The 27078-nt window shown below is 38.5% G+C and overlaps 2 protein-coding genes and 1 long non-coding RNA gene across 3 annotated transcripts; 2 read left to right on the top strand and 1 right to left on the bottom strand.

Annotated features, from left to right (window-relative positions):
• Positions 1–510: 510 nt before the first annotated feature.
• LOC148266607 (uncharacterized) lies at positions 511–1100 on the bottom strand. The gene is made up of 2 exons (XR_015817473.1): positions 943–1100; positions 511–814 (listed from the first exon to the last, which is right to left on the bottom strand). It is a non-coding gene; the product is annotated as an uncharacterized LOC148266607 (long non-coding RNA).
• A 13991-nt stretch (positions 1101–15091) lies between these two features.
• On the top strand, positions 15092–20374 carry LOC110825492 (Nucleic acid-binding proteins superfamily). The gene is made up of 10 exons (XM_022055955.2): positions 15092–15484; positions 15936–16095; positions 16608–16669; positions 17569–17728; positions 17830–17950; positions 18693–18774; positions 18930–19033; positions 19668–19746; positions 19932–19982; positions 20069–20374. Exons 1-10 carry the CDS (start codon positions 15233–15235, stop codon positions 20150–20152), a joined length of 1155 nt encoding a protein of 384 aa, XP_021911647.1. The 5' UTR covers positions 15092–15232; the 3' UTR covers positions 20153–20374.
• A 522-nt stretch (positions 20375–20896) lies between these two features.
• On the top strand, positions 20897–23813 carry LOC110825491 (large ribosomal subunit protein eL31-like). Its single transcript, XM_022055954.2, has 3 exons — positions 20897–21035; positions 21966–22079; positions 23337–23813. Exons 2-3 carry the CDS (start codon positions 21997–21999, stop codon positions 23614–23616), a joined length of 363 nt encoding a protein of 120 aa, XP_021911646.2. The 5' UTR covers positions 20897–21035; positions 21966–21996; the 3' UTR covers positions 23617–23813.
• Positions 23814–27078: the final 3265 nt, after the last annotated feature.

Here is a 27078-nt window from a genome sequence, read left to right on the forward strand (position 1 = left end):
TATTTGCCTCAATAAATGATATTTAAGGATTTACACGTGAGTTAAGAAAATTAACGTTTTTGGTTAAACGAGTTTTATTGAAAATAAGTTCTATTTATTATTTTACAATTTTTATAAACCTTTAATTTTTCTATATCAGTGGTAAGACGTTGATATTCTTACTGACGTAGTACAACTCACCGTTTATTATTAACCATTTTAGATCAAGACGGCCAAACCTCAAATCCTAAACAACAAGAAAGCTAGCTAGAAGACTGTCTCTCTGCTTTCCCAGTTTCGAGTAGACGTTGACACATTAATTTTTCTTATCACTCTTTTTTATTTAAGACTTTCAAGGGTATTCCTGTAACACTATTGGACATTTTAAGTATTTTAAGTGAGCATGCAATAAATGTAACCCTAAATTTTAATGGTTTCTGCTAAATTATAAATTTCAATATTATTTATTTTACTATTATTAAGTTATACGCTCGGAATGCCTAATAAAGGTTTGAATTTTTATAGTCTGAATTAAAATAGTTCAAAAAATTTATATGATATTTGTCCAAAAAAGAGGAAATTTAAAAGTTAAAACCAAAAAATTTAAAGAAAAAAAATTAAATTCAGTCAATTTCAATCTACTCCTAACTGAAATAAAGCAGTAAATTTTCTTTATTGTCTTGAAGACATCTTCCATGTCTCAAAATGGTAAGACAAACACAATTGTTGAAGAGCATCAATGAAGCTTCTCATGCGAAGGCTTGTCAACCATAGCCATTACCATCTGCTTCCCTTCTTCCTTCAATTTAGTATACTTCAGTTCTCCATCATGTTCCTTAATTTAATTCAAGGAGAAAAATAACGATAATGAGAATATATATATGCAAAACAGGCATGTAAATGTATATATGTACATATATAGAGACGTATATAAGTAGACATCACAAATATAAGTTAATTTACCAGAAGTTTAATAGAATCATATGAGAGAAAAAGATTATCTCAACAACTAGGTTGACAGTTTCCATACATGCGTTTTCTCTCAACTGGCTTCGTGACTTGAGCTTCAAGTAAATAAACTTGATCAAGAGAAATGAGTATTTTATCGGAAAGATTTATTTGGCTGTAGCACCCGGAAAGGAGGAGGAAAAAAAAAAAAAAAAAGGGGGGGGGGGCCACGTCAGCAGCCACGTCAGCAGGCCCGGTCAGCAGTCCCGGCCAACCGGGGCCTGCCACGTGGCAAGATCGCGTCACTCCAAAAGGAGCCACGTTGGCGATCCGCGTGGGTGCGATCCGACGGCCCAGATCAATCGCGCGATCGGACGGTCCAGATTCAAACGCACGGACGGCCCAGATTCAATCAAAAACGAACGGCCCAGATTAAAACGAAATGAACGGCTGTGATCAAAAGGCAAGGGGTTATAAATAGAACCCCCACACCAGACCACAAACCCTAGCCGCCAGCCGCTCGCCGGAGAAGACGAACCAGAGGCCGACCGCCGCCACCCGCCGCCACTCGCCGCCGCACCGGGGAAATTTCCGACCGCCGATCGAGGTAAATTTCATACCCCCGACTCGTTTTTCCCCACTGATTCCTCCTATGGCCAAATCGAAGCCGAAATCCCGGCCAAACGGCCGGAATACGCGGCCGAAGCCCAGCGGCGCCGCCGCGCCCCCTCTCGGTTTTTGCCTCCGACGAGGCCCTTCCCGGCCTCCGTTCGATGCAATTTTTATATCACCGTGATCACCATTCTTTTCTCTACAGGTTGACCGAAGCCAAATCACCAAAACACGAACCTCACCGGAGAGTCGCCGTACCCGAGAGCGCCGCCGCTGGTAAGCTCCGCTTTTCCGTGATTTTTTGGCCCCCCGAGGGCCCTAGGGTTGTTTTCTGACAAGGACCAATGCGAGTGTGGCCGAATTCGGCCAAAAAAGGCCGAAAACAGTCAACCCGAGGCGACTCGCCGCCGCCAGCGGCGGCGCCATCGCCGGAGCACGGCGGAGCCGCCGTGCCGGAGTTGCGATTTGGGCCGAAAGAGGCCCTGGGCCTAATTTGGATTTTTTTTGGAACACGTGCAGGTACTGTTAGTGTGTTTCAGTTCCCCGGGAAAAATTCAGGGAAAATTAGGGACAGCCTGTAGGCGCACTGTGAATCGTATTCGGATCCCGAAAACAAGTAAGGACCCCTCACCCTATTTCCTATCACGGTATTAAAGTTCAAAATGATAAAACGGTATTTCTTGAATTAACGCATGCGTGAAATTGCTTAAGGTTGCTAATGGAGCCCGAGTCTAGTGTGATTAATGATTTACTGTTGTTTGGCATGTTTTACACTGTTTTACAGCTTTAAATGCATTATGGGGTTTGATGTGTTCATTTTATAGTTTCGAATGCATATATTACTGTTTTATTAATTATGGGTTGAATGACTGAAGAACTGATATTGTATGTTGTCTGTTCGGCATGAATTACGATTTGCTTGTTTAAATGTGAATTGATGATGCTTATTGAGGAAAAAGGGAAATGAAACATTGTATAGACTGATAATTGTATGATGGGGTCAGCCTGACTAGATATCCTGGGAGATGGTGGACGGACCGGGTCCGTAGGGAACCCTACCGGGATTGTGGTCTCACATGCCGGACGGGGCATGGAGATCTTATGGTTTTGGCGCCCATACCGGACGGGGTATGGGGACGGCCCGTTTCACCCTCATACCGGACGGGGTATTGAGGTTTATGGTTTTGGCGCCCATACCGGATGGGGTATGGGGACGGCCCTGGAAACTGATTATGAATGTTAAAGGTTAACGGGTAGCGGGACCCCTAGGGACCCCCATGGATACTAGTAGGCTGGTAAATGAGAAAAGGATATGTTGTATAATGATTGAATTACAAAAGGCGTGATAAGTGCTATGTTTTACAGCTTATATTATTCCATGATTGTGATAATGTTATTACTTTTCTTATATTGTTTTCATAAATTCCACCGAGGTAAGTGGATGGTAAAGGTTTTTATGTTAATAAACAAGTTTATTGTAAATTATGCTCCATTGGTCTTTTTGTGGTTTTCTACCCACCTTTATCTCCGTGACGGTGAGATATCGTGATGTTCTTACTGGGCTAGTGTAGCTCACTCCTTAATTAACCATTTCAGATCAGGAAGACATGGTTCCCGAGCCCGTTCCGCAGGAGGACGACGAAGGGGATGCCTAGAGACTCTGTAGTCATACGCATAGTTTATTTTCGAGTTTTCTTTCTTAGTTAGTTTAACCTTTTATATTTTAAGTACGTTTTTTTGGTTTTTTCGTGTAAGGGATGTTAACTGAAATTTTGATCTCGCTTCCGCATTCGATATATTTAAATACTCATTTCTTTTTTAATATTTTCCGGGGCCGTTACAGTTGGTATCAGAGCCGCATTTCCTCGGACCCATCCCTTACACTATAGTCCTTTAAAGAAATACTCACCGATTGGTCGTTACTCAACCATTCCTTGTAAATGCAGGTACACAGAAATGAGGAGAGGAAGGCCCCCACTAAACCGAGCGGCCCAAGATAATTCGCTTCGGGAGGATTTGGACAGATTATATGAGATAGTGGAAGCTCTCGTAGCTGCTCAGCGAAGGCAAGAGGAGAGAAGGGAGTTACCCGGACCTCCTCCGCTAGCGCAGGTTGAGCCCCCGTTACAGCAGGCTGATCCCGAGCCACCCCGGCAGGAGCCTGTTCCTCCACAGTACCACCCGGCACCACAGCCGCGGTACGACCCGGTACCACAGCCACAGTACCAACAGGTACCGCCACAGCACATTCCAGTGCCCCCACCCCATCAGCAGGCGCCACCACAGGGTCCCCCAGTTCACCCTCAGCCGGCCCCAGTCCCTCTACCTCGGGACCCCGCTCCCTCCTTGATCGACCCCGGCTTCATAGAGAGGTACAGGAGACTGAACCCTTCTACTTTTTTAGGGGGATCCTCTTTCGAAGAGGCCCAATACTGGCTAGCGGAGACTGAGAGAGCCTTTGAGACCTTGGGAGTAATTCCTGAGCAGAGGGCTGCCATTGCCTCCTACATGCTGGTAGGGGAAGCAGTACGCTGGTGGGAGCTCAAGCGGGCCACCCTGCCTGTACCAGTTACTTGGGAGCAGTTCCTAGCGGCTTTCCATGCGGAGTATCTCCCTAAACACATCCAACATTTAAAGGAAATGGAATTTGCTCAGTTGGTCCAGGGTAATATGACAGTGTCGGAATATGCCCGCAAGTTCCTGGAGCTGGGCCGACATGCCCCGGAGACATTGTTGGATGAGGGCCGAAAGGCCAGGAAATTCCAGTGGGGTCTCCGCCCGGCGATCAGACAGCACTTGTTGGTGATGGAGCTCGAGACATATTCGGCAGTCCTGGCAAATGCGCAGATCATAGAAAGGAGCTTCGACACCCGCCCTCAGCTAGCGGGAAGTTCCCGACCTTCAGCCCCGCTCCGCAGGCCAGCGCCTACCATGCCTGTCCAACCCAGCAAGAGACCCAGGCCTGCCGCTCAGGGCCCTCCTCAGGCTATGGGGGCAGCTCGTGGGAAGATCTGCCAGTACTGCGGCGGGGATCATGGGGACCGACCCTGCTACCGCCTCAACAACACCTGTCGCATATGCGGCAGTGCCCAGCACTATGCGAGGGAGTGTCCTAGGAACCAGAATCAAGGGAGGCCTCCAATCCAGGGCAGAGTTTACAACCTTACCCAGAAGGATGCCGATGCAGACCCGGACGTGGTACATGGTATGTATACTATCTCTGGCCACATTGCTCATATTTTGTTTGATACTGGTGCATCACATTCTTTTATTTCACATATTCTTGCTTCCAAAATTTGTGTACCACCTGATAGACTTGATTCATTATTGTTTGTATCTACCGCTGGGGGGGAGACATTACTAGGAGAGGTTGTCTACAGGGCATGTGCCGTGGAGATAGCAGATAGGAAATTGAGGGTAGACCTGATAGGGTTAGACACAGGGGATTTTGATGTAATCCTAGGAATGGATTGGCTGGCGGCGTATCACGCCACCATAGACTGCTTTAATAAAAAGATTGTATTTAATCCTCCCAACGAGGAGCCATTTACAAGTTAATAAAATTATTCGGTACTGATTCTCCCTAATGACAAATTCTTTTCTTCTTAATTCCCAGTGCGTTGATATTGTATTTTCCCTAACTAGGTAAACCCAAGAAGGAAGTTTGTATCCAAGAGATTCCAGTAGTCCGAGACTTTCCAGACGTATTTCCGGATGAACTGCCCGGTCTACCAGGGGACAGAGAGGTCGAGTTCACCATAGACTTACAGCCAGGAACCCAACCCATCTCGGTAGCTCCTTACCGAATGAGCCGCATCGAGATGGAAGAGCTAAGGAAACAAATCACTGAGCTACAAAACAGTGGCTTCATTAGACACAGCATTTCCCCATGGGGTGCCGGGGTTACTTTTGCAAAGAAAGGAGATGGAACGTTGAGACTGTGTATTGATTATAGAAGGATAAACAAGGTAACAATTAAAAACAAGTACCCTCTCCCCCGGATTGATGACCTTTTCGATCAGTTGCAGGGTGCACAGGTCTTTTCTAAAATAGATCTACGATCAGGTTACCATCAGGTGAAAGTGAGAGCTGAAGACAACCCCAAGACGGCATTCCGAACCAGGTACGGACACTATGAGTTCCTGGTTATGCCGTTTGGGCTAACCAACGCCCCGACCATCTTTATGGATCTAATGAACAGAATCTTCAGAGAGTTTTTGGATAAATTTGTCATCGTGTTCATCGATGATATCTTAGTCTACTCAAAAAGTAGAGAAGAACATGCTCATCATCTTGCCCAAGTCCTCCAGGTACTCAGGGAAAAGAAGTTGTATGCAAAGTTGAGCAAGTGTGGATTTTGGCTCGAGCAAACCGCCTTCCTAGGACATGTTATATCGAAGGAAGGGGTGTCGGTGAACCCCGAAAAGGTTGAAGCGGTACTTGGTTGGGAAAGGCTGACAACAGTTAAGGAAATTCGCAGTTTCCTAGGGATGGCGGGTTATTACCGCCGGTTTGTCGAAGGGTTTTCTAGTCTAGCGGCCCCTCTAACCCGACTCACAAAGAAGAATGCAAAGTTTGATTGGAATGAGAACTGCGAAAGGAGTTTTTCCGAATTAAAGAAGCGACTGACTACTGCACCCGTGCTGGCTCTACCGAGTGGATCAGGAGGGTATACAGTCTATAGTGATGCCTCCTATCTGGGCCTGGGTTGTGTCCTGATGCAGCATGGAAAGGTTATAGCATATGGGTCTAGACAGCTAAAGAATCATGAGAAGAACTATCCTACCCATGACTTGGAGCTTGCCGCAATCATACACGCCTTGAAAATCTGGCGCCATTATTTGTATGGAGAGACCTTTCAGATCTACACCGATCATAAGAGTTTGAAGCACATCTTCACTCAGAAGGATCTCAACATGCGTCAGAGAAGGTGGATGGAACTCCTCAAGGACTATGATTGTGACATCCTATACCATCCAGGTAAGGGCAACGTAGTAGCCGATGCCCTCAGTAGGAAGAGTGCAGGCACCCTAGCCCATCTGATGGTTTCGGAATGCAGGTCCATTGGGGCTACGCAGCAGGTTCGACTGCAAGATCTGAAGAGGGCCACATGTTTGAGCCACCTAGCAGTCCAACCCGAGTTAATCCAAAGAATAAAGGAAGCCCAGTCAATCGACCCCGCCCTAGTAAACCGCAAGAAGGATGCAAGACAGGGAGTGAACTCAGAATTTCAGATCTCTGCCGACGGATTGATTCGTTTCAAGGACAGAATGTGTGTCCCAGACGACAATGAATTAAAAAGAGACATCATGACAGAGTCCCATAGTTCAAGGTTCGCCATGCATCCAGGAAGTACAAAAATGTACCAAACTATGCGACCCCGATTCTGGTGGAATGGGATGAAGAGAGATATAGCCGACTTTGTATCTAAGTGCTTGGTATGTCAGCAGGTCAAAGCAGAACATCAACGCCCAGGGGGGTTGCTTCAGCCTTTACCGATTCCAGAATGGAAGTGGGAACACATCACCATGGACTTCGTATCGGGACTACCCAAGGCACGATCGGGACACGATGCCATATGGGTAATTGTTGACCGACTCACTAAGTCTTCCCACTTCCTGGCCATCAAAATGACTGATTCGTTGGACAAGTTGGCAAGAATGTATGTCCGGGAAATAGTCAGACTGCATGGGGTCCCAGTAACAGTGGTATCCGACAGGGATCCCAGATTCACTTCTCGGTTTTGGAATAGTTTCCAGCAAGCTATGGGAACAAAGCTGTCCCTCAGTACTGCCTTCCACCCCCAAACCGATGGACAATCAGAGAGGACAATCCGTACGCTGGAGGATATGCTCCGAGCTTGTGTCCTTGACTCCGGAGGCCATTGGGACGACCATCTACCCCTGATAGAGTTTGCCTACAACAACGGTTACCAAGCAAGCATCGGCATGGCCCCATACGAGGCGCTATACGGGCGTCCGTGCAGGTCACCGATTTGTTGGGAGGAAGTGGGCGATAGAAGATTGTTTGGCCCGGATTTAGTGGAAGAAACCACGTCCAAGATAGTTAAGATCAAAAAGAACATCCAGACAGCTCAGAGTAGGCAAAAGAGCTATGCCGATACCCGGAGGAGAGACCTGGCCTTTGAGAAAGGTGACCGTGTGTTTCTTAAAGTCACCCCTTTCAAGGGAATTAGTAGGTTCGGCAGAAGGGGAAAATTAAACCCCAGATACATTGGACCCTTTGAAATCTTAGACAAGATTGGTACCACTGCCTACAGACTTGCACTGCCCCCTGAGCTCTCCCGGGTTCACAATGTGTTTCATGTATCTATGCTGCGCAAGTACAATCCGGACCCTTCTCATGTCGTGGCTCATGAACCGCTTTCACTCCGAGAGGACTTGTCTTATGAAGAAGTACCGGTCAGTATCACGGACCGAGAAAGCAGAATACTCCGTAACCGGGAAATATCATTTGTAAAAGTCTTGTGGCAGAACCACACGCCTAGGGAGGCGACTTGGGAGCTGGAATCAGAATTTAGGGCCCAATATCCTCATCTGTTTGATCAAGAGTAATGAGGCAAATTTGGGGACCAAATTTCTTTATGGGGGGGAGAGTTGTAGCACCCGGAAAGGAGGAGGAAAAAAAAAAAAAAAAGGGGGGGGGGGGCCACGTCAGCAGCCACGTCAGCAGGCCCGGTCAGCAGTCCCGGCCAACCGGGGCCTGCCACGTGGCAAGATCGCGTCACTCCAAAAGGAGCCACGTTGGCGATCCGCGTGGGTGCGATCCGACGGCCCAGATCAATCGCGCGATCGGACGGTCCAGATTCAAACGCACGGACGGCTCAGATTTAATCAAAAACGGACGGCCCAGATTAAATCAAAATGGATGGCTGAGATCAAAAGGCAAGGGGTTATAAATAGAACCCCCACACCAGACCACAAACCCTAGCCGCCAGCCGCTCGCTGGAGAAGACGAACCAGAGGCCGACCGCCGCCACCCGCCGCCACTCGCCGCCGCACCGGGGAAATTTCCGACCGCCGATCGAGGTAAATTTCATACCCTCGACTCGTTTTTCCACGCTGATTTCCCTAGTGGCCAAATCGAAGCCGAAATCCCGGCCAAACGGCCAGAATACGCGGCCAAAGCCCAGCGGCGCCGCCGCGCCCCCTCTCGGTTTTTGCCTCCGACGAGGCCCTTCCCGGCCTCCGTTCGATGCAATTTTTATATCACCGTGATCACCATTCTTTTCTCTACAGGTTGACCGAAGCCAAATCACCAAAACACGAACCTCGCCGGAGAGTCGCCGTACCCGAGAGCGCCGCCGCCGGTAAGCTCCGCTTTTCCGTGATTTTTTGGCCCCCCGAGGGCCCTAGGGTTGTTTTCTGACAAGGACCAATGCGAGTGTGGCCGAATTCGGCCAAAAAACGGCCGAAAACAGTCAACCCGAGGCGACTCGCCGCCGCCAGCGGCGGCGCCGTCGCCGGAGCACGGCGGAGCCGCCGTGCCGGAGTTGCGATTTGGGCCGAAAGAGGCCCTGGGCCTAATTTGGATTTTTTTTTGGAACACGTGCAGTTACTGTTAGTGTGTTTCAGTTCCCCGGGAAAAATTTAGGGAAAATTAGGGACAGCCTGCAGGCGCACTGTGAATCGTATTTGGATCCCGAAAACAAGTAAGGACCCCTCACCCTATTTCCTATCACAGTATTAAAGTTCAAAATGATAAAACGGTATTTCTTGAATTAACGCATGTGTGAAATTACTTAAGGTCGCTAATGGAGCCCGAGTCTAGTGTGTTTGTCGGTTAACTGTTATTTGGCATGTTTTACAGTTTTAAATACAGCATGAGGTTTGATGTTTTCATTTTATAGTTTCGTGTGCATATTTTACTATTTTACTGACTATGGATTGAATGATTGGGATATTGATACTGTATGTTGTCTGTTTGCCATAAATTATCGTCTTGCTTGTTTGTATGTGTATTGATAATGCTGACTGAGGAAAAGGGGAATGAAAGATTATGTAAATGGGTAATTGTATAATGTGGTCAGCCTGACTAGATATCCTGGGAGATGGTGAACGAACCGGGTCCGTAGGGAACCCTACTGGGATTGTGGTCTCCCATACCGGACGGGGTATGGAGATCTTATGTATTTTGGCGCCCATACCGGACGGGGTATGGGGACGGCCCGTTTCACCCTCATACCAGACGGGGTAATGAGGTTTATGGTTTTGGCACCCATACCGGACGGGGTATGGGGACGGCCCTGGAATATGATTTCAAGTGTTAAGGGTTAACGGGTAGCGGGACCCCTATGGATCCCCATGGATACTAGTGGGCTGGTAAATGAGGAAAATATATTGTGTAACGATTGAATTTCGAAAGGCTTGATAAGTATTACGTTATACAGTTTATACATGATTTCATGATGATAATGATGTTATAGTTTTCGTATATTGTCTTATGAATTTCACCGGGTAAGTGAATGGTAAAGGTTTTATTATTGATAAAAGGTTTTGTTGTAAATTATGCTCCATTGGTCTTTTTGTGTTTTCTACCCACCTTTACCTCCGTGATGGTGAGATATCGTGATGTCCTTACTGGGTTAGTGTAGCTCATTCCTTATTTAATCATTTCAGATCAGGAAGACATTGTTCCCGAGCCGGTTCCGCATGAGGACGACGAAGGGGACGCCTAAAGACTCCATAGTCATATTTGTAGCTTTTACTTTTAAGTTTCTCCTTTAGGTAGTTTAATCTTTTATATTGTGAGCACGTTTTTTGTTTTAGTGTAAGGGATGTTAATCGAATTTTTGACTTTACTTCTGCATTTGATATTTTTAATATACATTCCATTATGAATTTTCGGGGCTGTTACACTCGCAAATGGGAAGTTTCATATAGTTCCAACATCCCACAACATTACTAGTTAAGGATATTTTGAAATTTCTATTTTCATCTTTAAATTTATTAAACACTCATGTTCAATTCACCACCAGTTCATATATTAGTTAATTGTTATATAAGACAATTTAATTTTAAATAAAAATGGTCACACATATGTGTGTGCATATACAATAATTTTTCAACTTTATAAAAAGAAAAATAAGAAATTGTATAAAGAAATTGAATAAAAAAACAAAATCAATTTTTTTCAAAGGGTTTTCTTAGAAAATAGTATAATTATATAGTATTTCAAACAATATTCTTACATACACATAAATCTAAATGTATAAGACAACAAAAGAAATGTGAATGAAACTTTGTACTTAGTGAACATAACAAAATTAAACTGATTTCTCAAAAATCTAAAATAGCATAAAAGAAATTAATTTATTATTTATGTTATATTTTAACTTCAGCAATGTTAATCTTATAAAAATGATCATGACAAATTTACTTCATGTTACCATAGAAAATAGAGTATAAAAAAAAATTGAAATCACAAGAAACATATTGCATGAAATTCTATAGCCTCGTTATCTTAGTAGTCGAAATTAAAGAGAAGTGATATGAATATCATCGTCGTCGTCATCATGATCAACATGATGATCTAGTTTGGTAGTCTCATAAATTTGCTTCAAGATTTGATCAATCTCGCGTTCAAAATAGTATGATGTACCCAATTGTTGAAGTGCATCGATGAAGATAAGTTTCTCACGTAAAGGCTTGTCAACAATAGCCATTACCATCTGCTTCACTTCTTCTTCAATTTTTTTATACTTTATTTCTCCATCATATTTCTTAATTAAATTCAATGAGAAAATTAATGATAACGAGAAATAGACAACATATATATGCATATAATATATATATATATGCAAAATACGTATGCATGTGTATATATATACATATATAGACATGCATATAGGTAAATATCATAAATATAAGTTGATTTACCAGAAGTTTCATGGAATCGTATAAGAGAAAAAGAGTATTCCAACAATTAGGTTGAAAGTTTCCACAGGGATAATTTTCCTCAACTAGTTTGGTGACTTGAGTTTTAGCTGAATAAACTTGATCAAGAGACATGTTTTTTTATCATAAATATACATATATATATATGTATGCATGTATCTATATATCTATAGTTTTTCGAAATGATGTTAGAAGTCTACCATATTTTATGAAAAATATAGACCATACCATTATAATGTATGGACTTATTTGTTGTAAAAGCAAAATTGTACGGTGATGTCTATTAATATAATTAAAACTCATGTTATTTAGATATTTAAAAGACTTTATAATAATAAATAAATTATTAAATTATCATTTCACTACATTTCTTAGCCTAGTAAATTCGCTTGATAGCCCATAACTATATAATATTAGTATATATACATCATCTAAAAAAAATAAGATCATCAATGCAGAAATTTAATAGTTAAGATTATTGTACTCTATTTAATATTTATGAGTTATAACATTATTAAGAATATATAACTTGTTACTTTATGAGTATAATGTGAAGCTAACCATATAACAGTTCGCTTTCTCTATTGAGAAATTAGTGTTATTTTACACACATAACATGATAAATTTACGTAGCAATAAGAAAAAACTTAAGATTCAATCATCTCTTATACGGAATTATAAATCATGAGGCATACAATTCTTTACATTGTATCACTATAATATAATTAAGTGGACTTTACAAGATGAACTCTTACTATTATGCAAGACATGCATGTATTCTATAAGCAAACATATACAAGTTGTTCACTCATACATATACACGTTGCACAACCTACAATTATACATGTATACATATATACCTCACACGCACCTATAACTCGATAACATACATGTATAAAATTTGCATATATATACAAGTAACAATATGAATACATAACTATATGTCATGCACAATATCATATAGGTTTTCAATCATACGCAATTGCACACACATGAATATGCTAAGTTCTCAGAACTCGTGGCAAAAAATATGAACAATTTATAAAATCTTTAAACAAGTCATTTCAATGAAAAACAAGGTTTCATAAAAATATGAGAGCCTCTGAATAAGACTAACTCAATCCCTTACCTACAGTCGAATCGAAAAGTGTCAGAATCTTCATTGGCTCGGGCCTACGCTTTCCTCTAAATCCAGTATTGTTCAGATAATTCTCTCATTTATAAACAAAAAACATGTGAGTTAATAACGGACACTTGTAAAAATAATTAGAATACAAAAAGGGGATCGAATTTTATCGTAGTTCAACCCGGATCATCGAGATCGCCACAAGCCACCATACGCGTGTCCTTAGTTCACCATGCCCCGTCGCTGGAGCTAGCACGCGCCACCAGAACCACCCACGCACCGCCATGCTTCAGCCATAACCCATCACAGAATGAGCTGAGCACGCAGATCCAGCATGTACATGGCAAAACCACGTTGGAAGGAGCCAGGAATATGCGGGATCGTACAATCAACAGTTGCGGATCTCCTTCTTCTTTGGCTGCAAGTCATCACGAATCTCCTTCTTCCTTGGTCTCGCACCGAGTCCATTCGTTTTTTTGGGTTCATGCAGCTGTTGGCCTTGCAGATCTGAGCGTCGCACACACTAGACCCACCTTCTCTCTCTCTCTCTCTCTCTCTCTCTCTCTCTCTCTCTCGAGTTGTTTCCTCTCTTTTTATGATCCATTTTCTCTCTCCTTTCTAATTTTTTCCTTTTTTCCTTTAATAGATGGGAGGACAGAGAGCCTGCACGTCTCTTCTTCCTTCTTCTTCGGCGTGCAGGTTCCAACTTCCTCCTCGTCATGCCTCTGACCACCCTAATTTTTTTTTTCTTTTTCTGTCACCAAAACAGCGTCATTTTGATGCTCTCAAAATGACATCGTTTCACTTGCTTCTACTTTTCTTTTCTTTATATCAAAACAACATTGTTTTTGGAGTGTTCCAAAATAATGTCGTTTTGCCTTTTCCTGCTTCAAAGAAGCAGATGGGTTGGGTTTGTTTCTTTCAGGTCATGTTGTTACAATCTCCCCCCCCCCCCCCCTTAAAATATATTTGGTCCTCCAAATTTGCCATGAATAGGTGGTTTGAATTAAGACAGTTAGAGAGAATGGCTCACGTGTAGCGGGGACACTCCTATGGATCCCCATGAATATTAGTAGGCTGGTGAAAACGAGAAACTGTGATAATCAGTTATTGTTAATGAATACGAATTTATGATATATTTTATGTTACTGATTATGCATGAAATTGTTATCTGTATGATGTTATTGTCTTTATAGATTGTTTTCGCAGGTTCTCCAATGGTAAGAAAAAGGATAAGTGGTTTTATTTTAAATAAATGTTTTGTTTTAAAATTTTTGCTCCATTTGTTATTTTTTCCTTTCTACCAACCTTTACTTCTGTGACAGTGATATAGTGTGATGTCCTTACTGGGTTAGTGTAGTTCATTCCTTATTTAATCATTTCAGATCAAGAAGACCTGGTCCCCGAGTCCGATCCACAAAAAGACGGCGAGTAAATGCTAGATGTTTTATAGTTTCCTTTATTTTTTCTCATTTTCTCGTATTTATTTTAGAGAACTTATTCTGTAATATTATTCAGTACTTTTAAGTTATTGTATAAGTAATGTTAATCTTAATCTTTTATTTCGCTTCCGCACTCAAATTATTATATGTATTTTCTTTTAAATTTCTGGAGCCGTTACATATTATGTTAGAATATTTAATTTAACTCGTTATAACATCTTCAGAATATTTAATTCAATAGTGTTTTTATTTTGAAGATATTACCTTAATTATTGAAACTATTTTATCATTTTTTCATAACATTTTTAAAAACTTTAAATATCAAGTATAAAATATTTTACTATAATATTTTCAATATCTTTGGTTGAGAAATAAAGAATTAACAATTAATTAAAATTATTTTAGTAATTAAAATAACGTTAAGAATTTAACGATTAAAACAATAATTTGATGTTAACCGGATATTACATAACAATTATAAATGAACTTATTTATTATCTATTATTATTAAATTTTAATTATTTATGTATAAAATTTTAATCAAAACTTATATATTTTTATATACTAAAATAAATTCAATCATATTTTAGTTTTTTATTTATTTATTTTGAAGAGAAATATTATCTTTACTTAAACTGAGTATAATACGAGTGCTTTATTAATTTGAATTTGATATATACACATTTATATATTATTGTTTAATCGCTTATTTCAAATGAATTTCCAAGTCCTTTTTAAGGGACTTAGGCTAATCAGATCACTTTTCAAAAATGGGTTGGATTTCAATTCAAGGTGATTATATATATATTTATATTTATATTTATATGGCAACGGGCTTTTTTTATGAATCAGATATTGCAATGGGCTTTAGTTGGGCTAGTTGAGGAGTGGATTATATATATAGATATTATATTATACTATATTATATATAAATACAGCGCTCGGCTGAGCAGGATTTAGTTTGACATGTTGAGCTAGATTTTCTTACTGGAATTTGCGGTTGTGGAATTGACAACTCTGTGTCTGTAACTGGGGGAAAGTAGATTATAGACGGAGAATTTTTTGTGGGTGCTAAATTGACACATGGAATTTTCTTCAGAAAAACTTCATCTCCAAATTATCCAAAACCCTTCTCTCTTTCCTCCCCAGTCTCCAAAATTTCATGTCCCACTACTCCATCTTCTCCCCTACCCAGCGCGAGAACAAAAATGCCGGTGTTCAGTGTTTCCATGGGATCAGTCACCGGCTACCTCTCGCATCTCTTCAAAGCTGCCGCTTCTCACACTCATTCTTCCTCCTTTTCTCTCGCTTACCCATTAAAACTCCCGAAGTTCTCTCTCTGTAAAAACCCACTTCACTGCAATGCCAAACTCGCTGCATCTTCCGCGGAGAATACCGATCAAGCCTCTGCCGCCACCGGAGTTATCGACCTTTCTTCAGATATGATTCGACCAGCCCGGGTGTGTCCTTGTTTCCTTTCATTACTTTGTGTTCTTGTTTAATTATATAATGTATTTCCTTTTCTGGTCTTCATTATTTGTGCTAAAACTTCATCAATTTCATAATAGCATGAATGCTTGTTCAATAGTTTTATATTCTATATGTTAAATAAATTTAGTATTTATCATTTATTAGAATTTTAGTTCATTTGAATTTTATATTATTTAAGAAACCTATAAGTGATGAACCATCATTTATAGTGATTTTATGGATGATTAGATAACTACGAATTTTTACTTATCGTCATAGTTACAGTTCTTATAAATGAGGTTCATAAATATATTGTGCTTGGACCACCTTTTTAATGATATCCTTAATTTAATTATGTATGTATATACATATATATAATGGTTGAAGTTCATTCGTTTTTTAATGCTGTATAATCTAATACTTAGTTCTGCAAAGAAGTAGAGGTCTGCTGACTGGAAGGCGGCAAGAGCTTATCAGAGTAGTGGATCTATCTACGAGGGTAGGGTTGAAGGGTTTAATGGTGGAGGTTTGTTGATTCGATTTTATTCTCTTTCGGGTTTTCTCCCTTTCCCACAGTTGAGTCCATCACGCACATGTAAAGGTACTACTTTACTTGTGCTCAAGTTCCCAATTTCTTAATACTATAGAATTTACTTGCACAAATGCCTTGATTAAAAACCTTGGAGCTCTTGGATTGTGATTTTTCTTTTTTCCCTTTGAAGTGATAGCTTATGCTTGGAGGATCTTCATCAAATTAATATTCTTCAAGTTAGCCTAGATTTTGAGGAAACCGAAAATTTATGCAAAGTTTATTTTTGAAATTACATTTGTGGTAACTAGGAAATGCAATAAAAATTAGATTTACATGAAACTCCAAATGGAATTAGAATAACACAATCTAAATTCCATCAATGGAATTTGGAGTACTGTTCCCAATTCCCATAGAATTCTATATAATTTTTATTGTAATACAACTTACGGATTCTCCACTCAAAAACAAAGTGTGCATTTGTAAATGGATTTTTTTTTATCATTTATGGAGTTATTCCAAACATAGCATTTTCAAACTTCGATGCAGTTAGTTTTTATGATTTTTATATCTTTTTGCTGTAGAGCCTGACAAATCTATCCATGAGATTGCCAAAGATGTGACAGGTTCACTTATTCCTGTTAAGGTAACGTTTCTTTTATTTATATGCTAATTTTAGTTGATATATTTATTTTTATCTCATGTCAATTAAAAGTGACGGAATTTTTTTACTCTTTTGGTGAATTCTTAGGCTAGAGATCCAGCCAACGAAGTCATTAACCTTTATATTAAACATTGAATGTCATACTTTTGCTGCTGGTTACTATGTTTATATATATGTTTGATACGAGCATCTTTGTAAGCACTGATTAGGGATGATAGTAGAACTTTTTGAAACATATCTCATGGTAAATCCTTTAGCGAAAAGGAGGACTTTGAAAAAGGTTACAATTGTGCATGCAAGTGATAAAGAAAGAGGAAGTGGTAATCGTGGTTCTTGCTACTCTCTCTGTGGCATTCTCTCCCTGGATGCATCATGGACAATTTTTCCTTATTAAGAAAGAGAGATAAAGGAGAATAAATAAGAGTGGGAGCCTCTAGTTGATCAATTGCTCTTGATGTAAATGAAATTCTCTGACTTAGATGCCTCATTGTACCCCTTACTCCTTAGTTGTTTCATGATGTTGTGGAGTTCCCTTTAATAGGAGACTTTTGCTACCATTTCGGTTCTGTTTTTATCTGAACTCAAAAAATTGAAACCTTCTTTTGTTTCCTCAGTCTTCTCTTTCTTTTTATATGTGCTCTTGGTTTGTCCATGATATTCTCTTTACAGTCATCCAGAAAATATTAACCCGGTATGTCAGAATGCTTAGTGGACTTAATTATGCAGCTGAATACCTAATTGCCCATGGGTTGTGCATCTGGAAGGGCAATAAACAGAGAGAGAATTACATTTTGATTCAGATACTAAAATTATTTTCTTGCATCCACTCAGTTAAACATTTTGAGATTCTTTTTTATATATTTTGTACCTTAACTGTTTAGGTAATCCAAGCAGATGAAGAGAACAGGAAATTGATTTTCTCAGAAAAAGAAGCTGTATGGTCCAAGTTCTCTGAAAAACTTAATGTAGGAGATATTTTTACAGGAAGAGTAGGTTGTGTGGAGGATTATGGTGCCTTTGTTCATTTACGCTTCCCTGATGGTATCCACTCTTCGCTTTCCCTGACTTGTGTGTATCAAGCTTTTTGGTGATTTTGTATTGTGCAAAACTATTAGTGACTGTTTTTATAAACTGTGCTGCAGGTCTCTATCATCTTACTGGACTAGTTCATGTCTCAGAAGTTTCATGGGATTTAGTTCAAGACATCAGAGATGTATTAAATGAGGGTGATGAAATTAAAGTCAAAATCATCAACATTGACAGGTGAGTTTGTCGTACTTCTTAGTTTCAGTTCTCCTAAAACATTTTTTCAACCTATATGGTCGGGTCCAGTTCTAGATCTATGACAACAAGAATTATCATCTGAGGAAATCATCCCAATTGCCACATCTGAAAAAGATAATGTATAATGTTGTTACTGCTCCTGATAAAGGAAAGACTTCCATTTGTTTTATTTCATTTATAACTATTACAGCCCGTATATATTTCTTCTTTTCTCTTTTCTCATACTTTGAAGTTGGAAGTTCAAAGTTTTGGGTTTATATGATGTGATGAATCATAATTTCTGGTGCTCTATAGTGTCAATTAACTTTATTTAAGACCGTTGATTAAACCAGTATCCTAAAAGTTAAAACTGATAGAAAAGTAGCTAATCAATTATTTATATTATAACACCCTCCTGCACACATATGCCCACCAGCTGAAAGCGGGAAGCATGTAGAGACCCATCAAACATTGTGCAAAGTTAATTTTAATATAAATGAAGCTACCAGGTTCCGGATACTAGACTTTAGACTATGATGTCATGTTAAATAATTGAGTAAACCAATTACTAAGAAAAAGTTAAGCTGACTGGAAAGTGTTCAATCAATTATTTATATTCTAACAAACTTGGTATCAACTTGCTTACTTTTTTTTTTTGCTCACGGGATTTTGCTCTTGGTTTTGTACATCTGGGTCATATTATCGCAGCAACTGAATTGCTTTTGATTAAGAATCAATGCAGGGAAAGATCTAGGATTACTCTGTCAATCAAACAGTTGGAGGAAGATCCACTTCTAGAAACTTTAGACAAAGTGATTTCCCAGGTTTGTGATACCAGATTCTGTATGCTTATGTGTATTTTGGCTATCTTAGATGAATCAGCAAAACAAAATTAAGTCAATATTGAAAAAATGTTCTGTTTGCTGTTAAAAAAAAAAAGAGGGCAAAATTAAGTCAGCTGCTGCAATTGACTTCACAGGATAATGCTGTTGGTTCTCATTCCTTGGATATAGATGAAGAGAGCAAAATTGAGCCTCTTCCGGGGCTTGAAGCAATAGTGGAAGAGTTGCTCAAAGAAGATGGGTATGGTTCCTTACTGTCTACATCTAATAGGTTCTTTCCTAAGCGATGGTGTTCTAAGTGGAATACCGGAAACTGGTTTCAGTGAACTTCTTCCCTTTGAATGTGAACTTGTCATTTGCATCAGATCTAAAAATATGGAAGAACATATTTAGGTTGTTTGAAAAAATTAAGTTGATAGGAAAAGGCTCCTTAGGTAAAGTTCACTAGGGTGATGTGTACATTAAATACCAAGCATGTCGAATCTTATGCCAAATTTAAATTTTAAGAAAAAATGGGACAATTAGATTTGAACACTAAATCGATACTATATTAAATAATAGAATTTAATTGATTTTTTTTTTAACTAAACTCACATGAGGCTATAATATTATGCTAAATATTTGATCGTAATTAATTATTTAAAAGATTTAAACTAATAAAAAATGACTCATTCTATTATTTATATATGAATAGATCTAGAAAATGTTCACCCTGGAAGTAACTCTCAAATGTATTGTAACTTTAAAATACTTTATAAATTGTTTATCAGCATGTGGTTCCTTTCATATTAACACATAACTACTAGTTTTCTGAGAAGTAAGTTGTAGATTATAAAAAATATTAAGACAGTTTCTGAAATGATGTTCTTGTGCAGCATAATTGATGTAAGAATCAATCGACAAGGGTTCGAGAAACGAGTAGTTTCACAAGACCTACAGCTTTGGCTCTCAAATGTGAGTTGAACATGATCTAGCTTTTGCCTTCCTGAGAAATTTAATATCTGTGCAGTGAACATTTTTGTTCTCATAATTTTTCGGTTTATGCTCAAGCAAATTTGAGTTTACATTCTTATGCAAGAAAGGTATTAATTTCGCTAAACAAATAAGCTGAGAAATTTTTTTGGTTTGTATCGATGTAGGCACCACCAATTGATAGAAAGTTTATCCTTCTTGCTCGCGCGGGAAGACAGGTAAAATGAAGCCCTGTATGGCTTCACCTCTCCTCCTCTGTTCGATTTTTAATCTCTTATTAATCTGCTCTGGATCTGCAATTCAGGTGCAGGAGATCCAACTGACAACATCACTTGATCAAGAAGGTATAAAGAAGTCTTTGCAGCGGGTGTTAGAACGAGTTCCTTAAATAAAATGTCACTTTCGATTCTGCAAATTATGAAGCCATTCATGTTTAGTTTGAAGCTTTTTCTTTAAAGAAAAAATTGCTGTACAGAAATTACAGACCACTGGTTAGGCCAGCAAATGGGTTTACATCATATTATTCCTCACTGTTTTTAATTATTCATTTCAAGTTAAAAATGTATGATTTTGTACTAGCAACTGCAATGTATATATATATTTGCATGCACGCAGACACGCTCATATATAATATAATATATATATATATATATATGAATATATGCAAATGGGATGAAGGTTTTGAAGGTATAAAATGCATGTGATTAGTTGGAAAATACTAAATTTAATTTCAAATTTTATTTATAAATTAAGAAGAGGTTTATTTAGACAGAACTAAGATATAATAGTATAATATATTTATAGAATTTATTATTTAAGACATGCGTGTATGTGAATAAAATAATTTTTTATATATGTATATTTATTTTAAAACATTAAAATAGTGATTAATTTAATTATTTCTAAATTTAAATGTGATAAATTACACAAAATAATGAATAATTTAATTTTAAATTCAAATAACTTAAACCTATTTTTTCATTTGGTCAAATAATTATATTTCTAAATTAAATATATTGTAATATAATTACATTAATTATCTACATCCAAATAAATAAAAATAATATTTTTCGTATAAGCCGAACACTATTTTATTAAGGCTATGCCTTCATCATTCAGTTTTGACCCGGCCCATTACCTTCATCTATGTGTCTTCAAAACCCTAACATTTTTAAACTCGTTCCTCCGATTCCATCATCTTCTCGCGCTAAACTCCGCCACTCCCTCTTCCTTCGCTCTCAAGGTCGCCAGAGCGTCTGCTACCTCCTCAGGTAACGTGTCTCTTCCTTTCTTCTCACATTCATTATAGAGAAGTTAACATCGGTTTTGCTCTCTGGTATTTCCTTCTTTTTAATTGTGGAGATATATTTTTCTTTTTCTGATTTTCTTTTACTGGGTATTGAAGTTTTGACCAAAAAAAAAGGATATTTAAGTTATTTATTTCATGAAATCTGATTATTGTGCATGTTCGTAATAGTTTCAGATCTTGTTTTTATGTTGTTCAGCTTCAGATTTGTGCATTTATGTCTTGTTTGGATTTCAATTCTTTTTTATAGAAAATCCACTGATAAAATTGGCTTGTGAATCCCCGGCGACATTTTTTTTTTCGTTTTAACTCTTTCAACCTGGTGCAGTCTTGGATAAGAAGAAGATTGCAGTGTTAACTGTAATCTGGTTTGTGAGTTTGTTTTTCTTCTGTCAATGAGGGATATAGTTTTTGTTCTAACGGATAATAAGGTTGGATATATGCTTTTTGGATGTTCCTTAATATTTTAGCATGAGGATTCTTGCGCCCTTAATCTTTGTTCGTATAAGACAGTCATGTTACTTCGTAGTACACGTGGGTTAGGCTAGCAGGATGAATAAAAGCAGCTTTGAGGATCTGATTACCTCTTATCGTTAATTTTTCTTGTAAGTTGAAGGAAAGGACACGTTACCTTTTAATCTCTGATTCCATTTTTATTGGCTGACTGAATGATTTGTTTTTTACAACGTGATAATGTTTGAATCTTAATTTGATAAGTGAGGACTATGTATTATATTCTCTAGTCTGGTTATTCAACCCTGAGGTTATTTTCATTCGGTCTTCTAACTGCTAACCCTTTGCATTGCTTTGTTTTGGTTTCTCGTCAAGCAAGCTAATCTTTCTGTTTTTCTTATGCTTGTCTAGTTGTAACCAATTTGTGGATTAATCAATGCAGTTATAATTGAAGAGTTGGAAAGATTGTGAAAATGGTGGAAAAGGGAACGGGAAGAAAGGAGGAAGTGGTTACCAGGGAGTACACAATCAACCTCCATAAACGCTTGCATGGATGGTAACCCATCTTTTCTGCTTTGTCTTTTCCATATTGCTATATTCTTTCATACTTCTGTTTTATATTTGTAGCTTGTTCTATCAGATTATATTTTCACAATAATGTTTGGTAATGCTTGGTTGGTTACTATATTTTTGTATTATTCCTATTGTTGGTAATTTTGGTGGTTTCTGTGTCTCATTCCAGTTAGCTATTGGAACACTAGTTGTTAGAGGTTAAATGATTGCTGAAGTATTGTAGTCATCATTTTACTTGAGATTAACTGGATAAGGCTGTTGTGATGACTCACTATCAGTAGAGTAGAACTATTTTGACATTTGGTTTCCTGAATATTAGCAAGAACTTGTTATTAGTTGCGGAGGAGGTTTTGGCATAATGTCTTATGGTTCTCCTTATAGTTTCTCTTTATTTATGCTATAATTGTGGATCAGAAGGCTGTTGCCTGCGGAAGTTCAGTCTGCCTGCTGTCAATATACTACTCATTAAATTAGCGATAACAATTGTACGTTTCACCTGTCAATGGACAAAATTTGATGGCTGTGATACCGAATGTATGAATTGTAAATTGTTGTTGAATGATCATTCATATTGATTAAAATTCTTCATCTTCATAGAAACTGTAACACAGTGCTGTGGGCTATATAATATGCTCTAGTATGCATTAAAGTGAGAGATATTTTGTAGAACTGGTTTTGGCTGTCTGCTGCTGCTGTTTGATTTTTGAATGTTACATGTTGGATCTGGCCTTAGGCAAATATTCACTGGAAGTCTTCTTATTGGGTTTATTTTAAAACTTAAGCTGATGGGAACGGTGGAATGCAATATTCTCGGGTCTTATTTTCTGTCTCTGTTTTTCAGTCTGAATAATCTCTTGGGCTGTATAGGTCACATATTGTGGAAGCACCGAGTGCTCTTACTTTTTGTTGTCATTTTCATTAACTTTGCTTGTATTATTCCAACTGTTGATTGTATTATGGAATAAGGCCGTTTTCCTCTATACTTTTCTCTTATGTTGTGATAGTGACAGGATTATGGATGCACATACTTTCTCTATCACAGTAATTGGGAAGTTTTTGCCCCACCACCTTTTCTTTTCTTTTGTAGCGTGCAACATGGTCCAGCTTGTTTTTGAAATAAATTACATAGATTTAGCTATTTAACTATTGAGTATTGGTCATGAGTAGTAGTTTGTAGCAATGCCAAGAATGCAGTAACAAATTTTAACTGATCAGTTTTATCTTTTCATTCAAAATGCAGTACTTTCAAGAAGAAGGCTCCTAAGGCCATCAAAGAAATCAGGAAGTTTGCACAGAAAGCCATGGGAACAAATGACGTGAGGGTTGATGTTAAACTCAACAAACAAATTTGGAGCTGTGGTATCCGATCTGTTCCGAGGAGGATTAGAGTCCGCATTTCTCGTAGAAGGAATGACAATGATGATGCAAAAGAAGACCTTTATTCTCTTGTGACAGTTGCAGAGATTCCACCAGAAGGACTGAAAGGTCTAGGAACGGTGAGTATTGAAGAAGATGCGTAATGTTTCCGCTGAGATACGAGTTTAAATGAATTTTTCCTGAGTATGAATTCTGTGGAACACTGGGTTTAAGTTGCTATATTTTGGTTTTAATCTTTAGGATAGTTGAATTTATTTATTTGGTACCAACGACTGAGTTTTAGTTTATGGATATCTTTACAATGAATTTGGAATTTAAATGAAATTTATTTCTGAATTTATATTTATTTTAATTGGGAAATGTTAGGTTTCGAAGGATATAATGAGGAAGATACTGGGCTGGGCTAAAAGTATCAAAAGGCATTTGGAATTCTCATATTATAATGTGGGCTTCGATTTTAAAAAAAAAAAAAGAAAAAAATAATGGGTTTTGCTTTTATGATAAAAATTTTTGTTTTTAATTTTAAAGGGACCAAATGTAACACCTAAGTATTTTTTTTTAATTTTATTCTTATTTTTTTTTTTTTTTTTTTTTTTGTATTTGAATTTTTTAAATTTTTATTTAATTTAATTTAATAAAAATAAAAATAATAATAATGATAAAATTGGGTGAAAATATTATTTGAACTTAATTGAAATTGATTTTGGAAAAAAGTTGTGAAATTTGGATTCTGGATATGTTTTTGAAAAAAAAATTAGAAATCGGGAGTCAAAACGCAATTTAGAAACGTTGTGCCACGTCAGCAGTCCCGGCCAACCAGGACACGCCGCGTAGCAAGGAAACGCTGACACGAGACGTGCCACGTGGACGATCTGCGTGCGCGCGATCGAACGGTCTAGATCTGTTCCCACGCGCATGGACAACCCAGATCAAATGCGCGCACGGATGGCCCAGATTGCATCGCGATAGACGGTCCAGATTTAATTCCAATTAAATCGCGATCGGACGGTCCATATATAATCTTGATGGACGGTTGAGATTAAAAGACAAATGGTATAAATAACCCCACTCACACCTGACTACAAAACCCTAGTCGCCAGTGCCTCGCCGGAGAAGAAGAACCAGACGCCAGAGGAGCCGGCCGCCGCCACCAGCAGCCGCACCGGAGAAGTTTTCGACCGCCGATCGAGGTAAATTTTTTCCCTTTGTCTCGTTTTTCGATGCTGAATCCGCATATGGTCAAACCGGGGCCAAACCACCGGCCAAACAGCCGAAAAACCCCGCCGAAGTCCGGCGCCGCCGCCGCGACTCCCCTCTGTTTTTGCCTTCGATGAGGCCCTTCCCGGCCTCCGTTTGATGCAAATTTTATACCACTGTGATCACCGTTCTTTTCTCTACAGATTGATCGGAGCCAAACATCAAAACGCGGCTCACGCCGGAGGAGCCGCCACACCCGAGAGCACCGCCGCCGGTAAGTCTCAATTTTTCGTAATTTTTTGGCCCCCCCGAGGGCCCTAGGGTTGTTTTATCGCAGGAACCGATGCAAGTTTGGCCGAATTCAGTCGAAAATGGCCAATCCAAGGCGGATCGCCGCCGTAGGCGGCTGCGCCGTCGCCGGAGCACAGGGGAGCCGCCGTGCCGGAATTTCGATATTGGTCGAAAGGGGCTCTAGGTCTGATTTGGAATTTTTTGGGACACGTGCAGGTACAAGTAGTGCGTTTCAGTTTTCCGGAAAAAAATTCAGGGAAATTAGGGACAGCCCGTACGCGTACTGTAGAGTCGATTTCAGACCCCGAAACAAGTAAGTACCCCTCACCCTATTTCATATCACGATATTAAAGCTAAATAAATAATTAAATTGTACTTTGTGACTTTATAGATGTATAATTGATTAAGGTTGCCAATAGAGCCCGAGTCTGATACATTATTGGTCAGTTGTTGTTTGATCTAATTTTCAGTATTAAATGCAGTATGATGTTTGATATAATTATTTTATGGTCTCGTATGCATGAATCATGGTTTCTTTTATTATGGTTTCTATTATGGTGAACCCGATATTGTGTTATCTTGTTTGGTGTCAATTACTGGTTTACATGTTGTGTATGATTAGATGATTGAGATCAAGGAAGAAGACAAAAAAAAGTTATGTAAATTGATATATGGATAATGTGGACAGTCTGACTAGATATCCTGGGAGATGGTGGACGAACCGGGTCCGTAGAGAATCCTACCGGGAATGTGGTCTCTCATACCGAACGGGGTATGGAGACCTTATGTATTTTGGCGCTCATACCGGATAGGGTATGGGGACGGCCCGTTTCACCCTCATACCGGACGGGGAATGGGGACGGCCCTAGAATCAGGTTATTAATGTTAATGATTCACGTGTAGCGGGGACCCCCTATGGATCCCCACAGATACTAGTAAGCTGGTAAAAGAGAAAAATATGTTGTTTAACGATTGAAATGCAAAGGCATGGTAAGTGTTATGTTATAAAGTTTATATAATTTCATGATGATGATAATGTCATTGCTTTCATATGTTGTTTTCATGGATCTCATCGAGATAAGTGGACAGTAAAGGATTTTATGTTAATAAACGAGTTTGTTATAAATTATGCTACATTGGTCATTTTTATTTTCTACCCACATTTACTTCCGTGGCAGTGAGATAGTGTGATGTCTTTACTGGGCTGGTGTAGCTCATTCCTTATTTAACCATTTCATATCAGGAAGACGTTGTTCCCGACCCCGTTTCGCAGGAAGACAGCGAATGGGACGCCTAAAGACTTCATAGTTATATTTATAGTTCTTATTTTGAGTATCTCTTTTAGTTAGTTTGTTTCTTTATGTTTTAAGTACGTTTTGGATATTGTGTAAGAGATGTTAATCAAAATTTTTATTACGCTTCCGCATTTGAGATTTTTAATACATACATTTTATTTAAATTTCCGGGACCGTTATACTAAAATTTTAAGAGTTATTTGAAATGTGCAAATAAATATTAATCTTATTTGATGAATTTACAATTTCTTGTTTTATATTATTGCAAAGTATTCATTTGGTTAGTAATTTTCGTAAAAGAAGAAAGTTAAATTTGAAAAATTAGGATATATACTTGAACTAAGAAAAAAAATATATTTATTGAAGGTAAAAAAAAAAGGTGATATAGTTTTATTCGTGCAACTTGCATATATTAATTTTTTATTGGGGCTTCTAGTTAAATTGTCATAATATTTTACTCATGACTTTCCCATATGAAATTTAAATATTAATTGTTTGATGTATAAAATTCTATTACCATATAAATAATTTCATAAATATTTTTAGTTACGTTATTATATTATCATAATATTATAAAAACTAATTTCATGAAATTTGATTCTTATTGTACTGCAGTCCTAATTGTATTACATTTATAATATGAATAAAATAACATAAAATATTTAATTGTTGAATTCTTGTTCTAAATTTAACAATGAATGTTCAATTTCTTTATCAGCTTTTTTCCAGTTGCACAGTGCCAATAACAGCTACTAAACCAACACAAGCCATGAGTACAGCCTACACCCAGTCGCATTTCAAGTACTAGATCTGGCCAGGCTA

The sequence above is a fragment of the Carica papaya genome, chromosome 3 (assembly GCF_054855325.1).
Source record: "Carica papaya isolate Zhongbai chromosome 3, ASM5485532v1, whole genome shotgun sequence".
Lineage (NCBI taxonomy): Eukaryota > Viridiplantae > Streptophyta > Magnoliopsida > Brassicales > Caricaceae > Carica > Carica papaya.

Coding starts and splice junctions, on each gene's coding strand:
- LOC110825491 (XM_022055954.2), top strand. CDS start 21,997: ATGGTGGAAAAGGGAACGGGAAGAAAGGAGGAAGTGGTTACCAGGGAG. Junction 22,080..23,336: donor CATAAACGCTTGCATGGATG/GTAACCCATCTT, acceptor TTCAAAATGCAG/TACTTTCAAGAAGAAGGCTC.
- LOC110825492 (XM_022055955.2), top strand. CDS start 15,233: ATGCCGGTGTTCAGTGTTTCCATGGGATCAGTCACCGGCTACCTCTCG. Junction 15,485..15,935: donor ATATGATTCGACCAGCCCGG/GTGTGTCCTTGT, acceptor GCAAAGAAGTAG/AGGTCTGCTGACTGGAAGGC. Junction 18,775..18,929: donor TAGACAAAGTGATTTCCCAG/GTTTGTGATACC, acceptor TTGACTTCACAG/GATAATGCTGTTGGTTCTCA.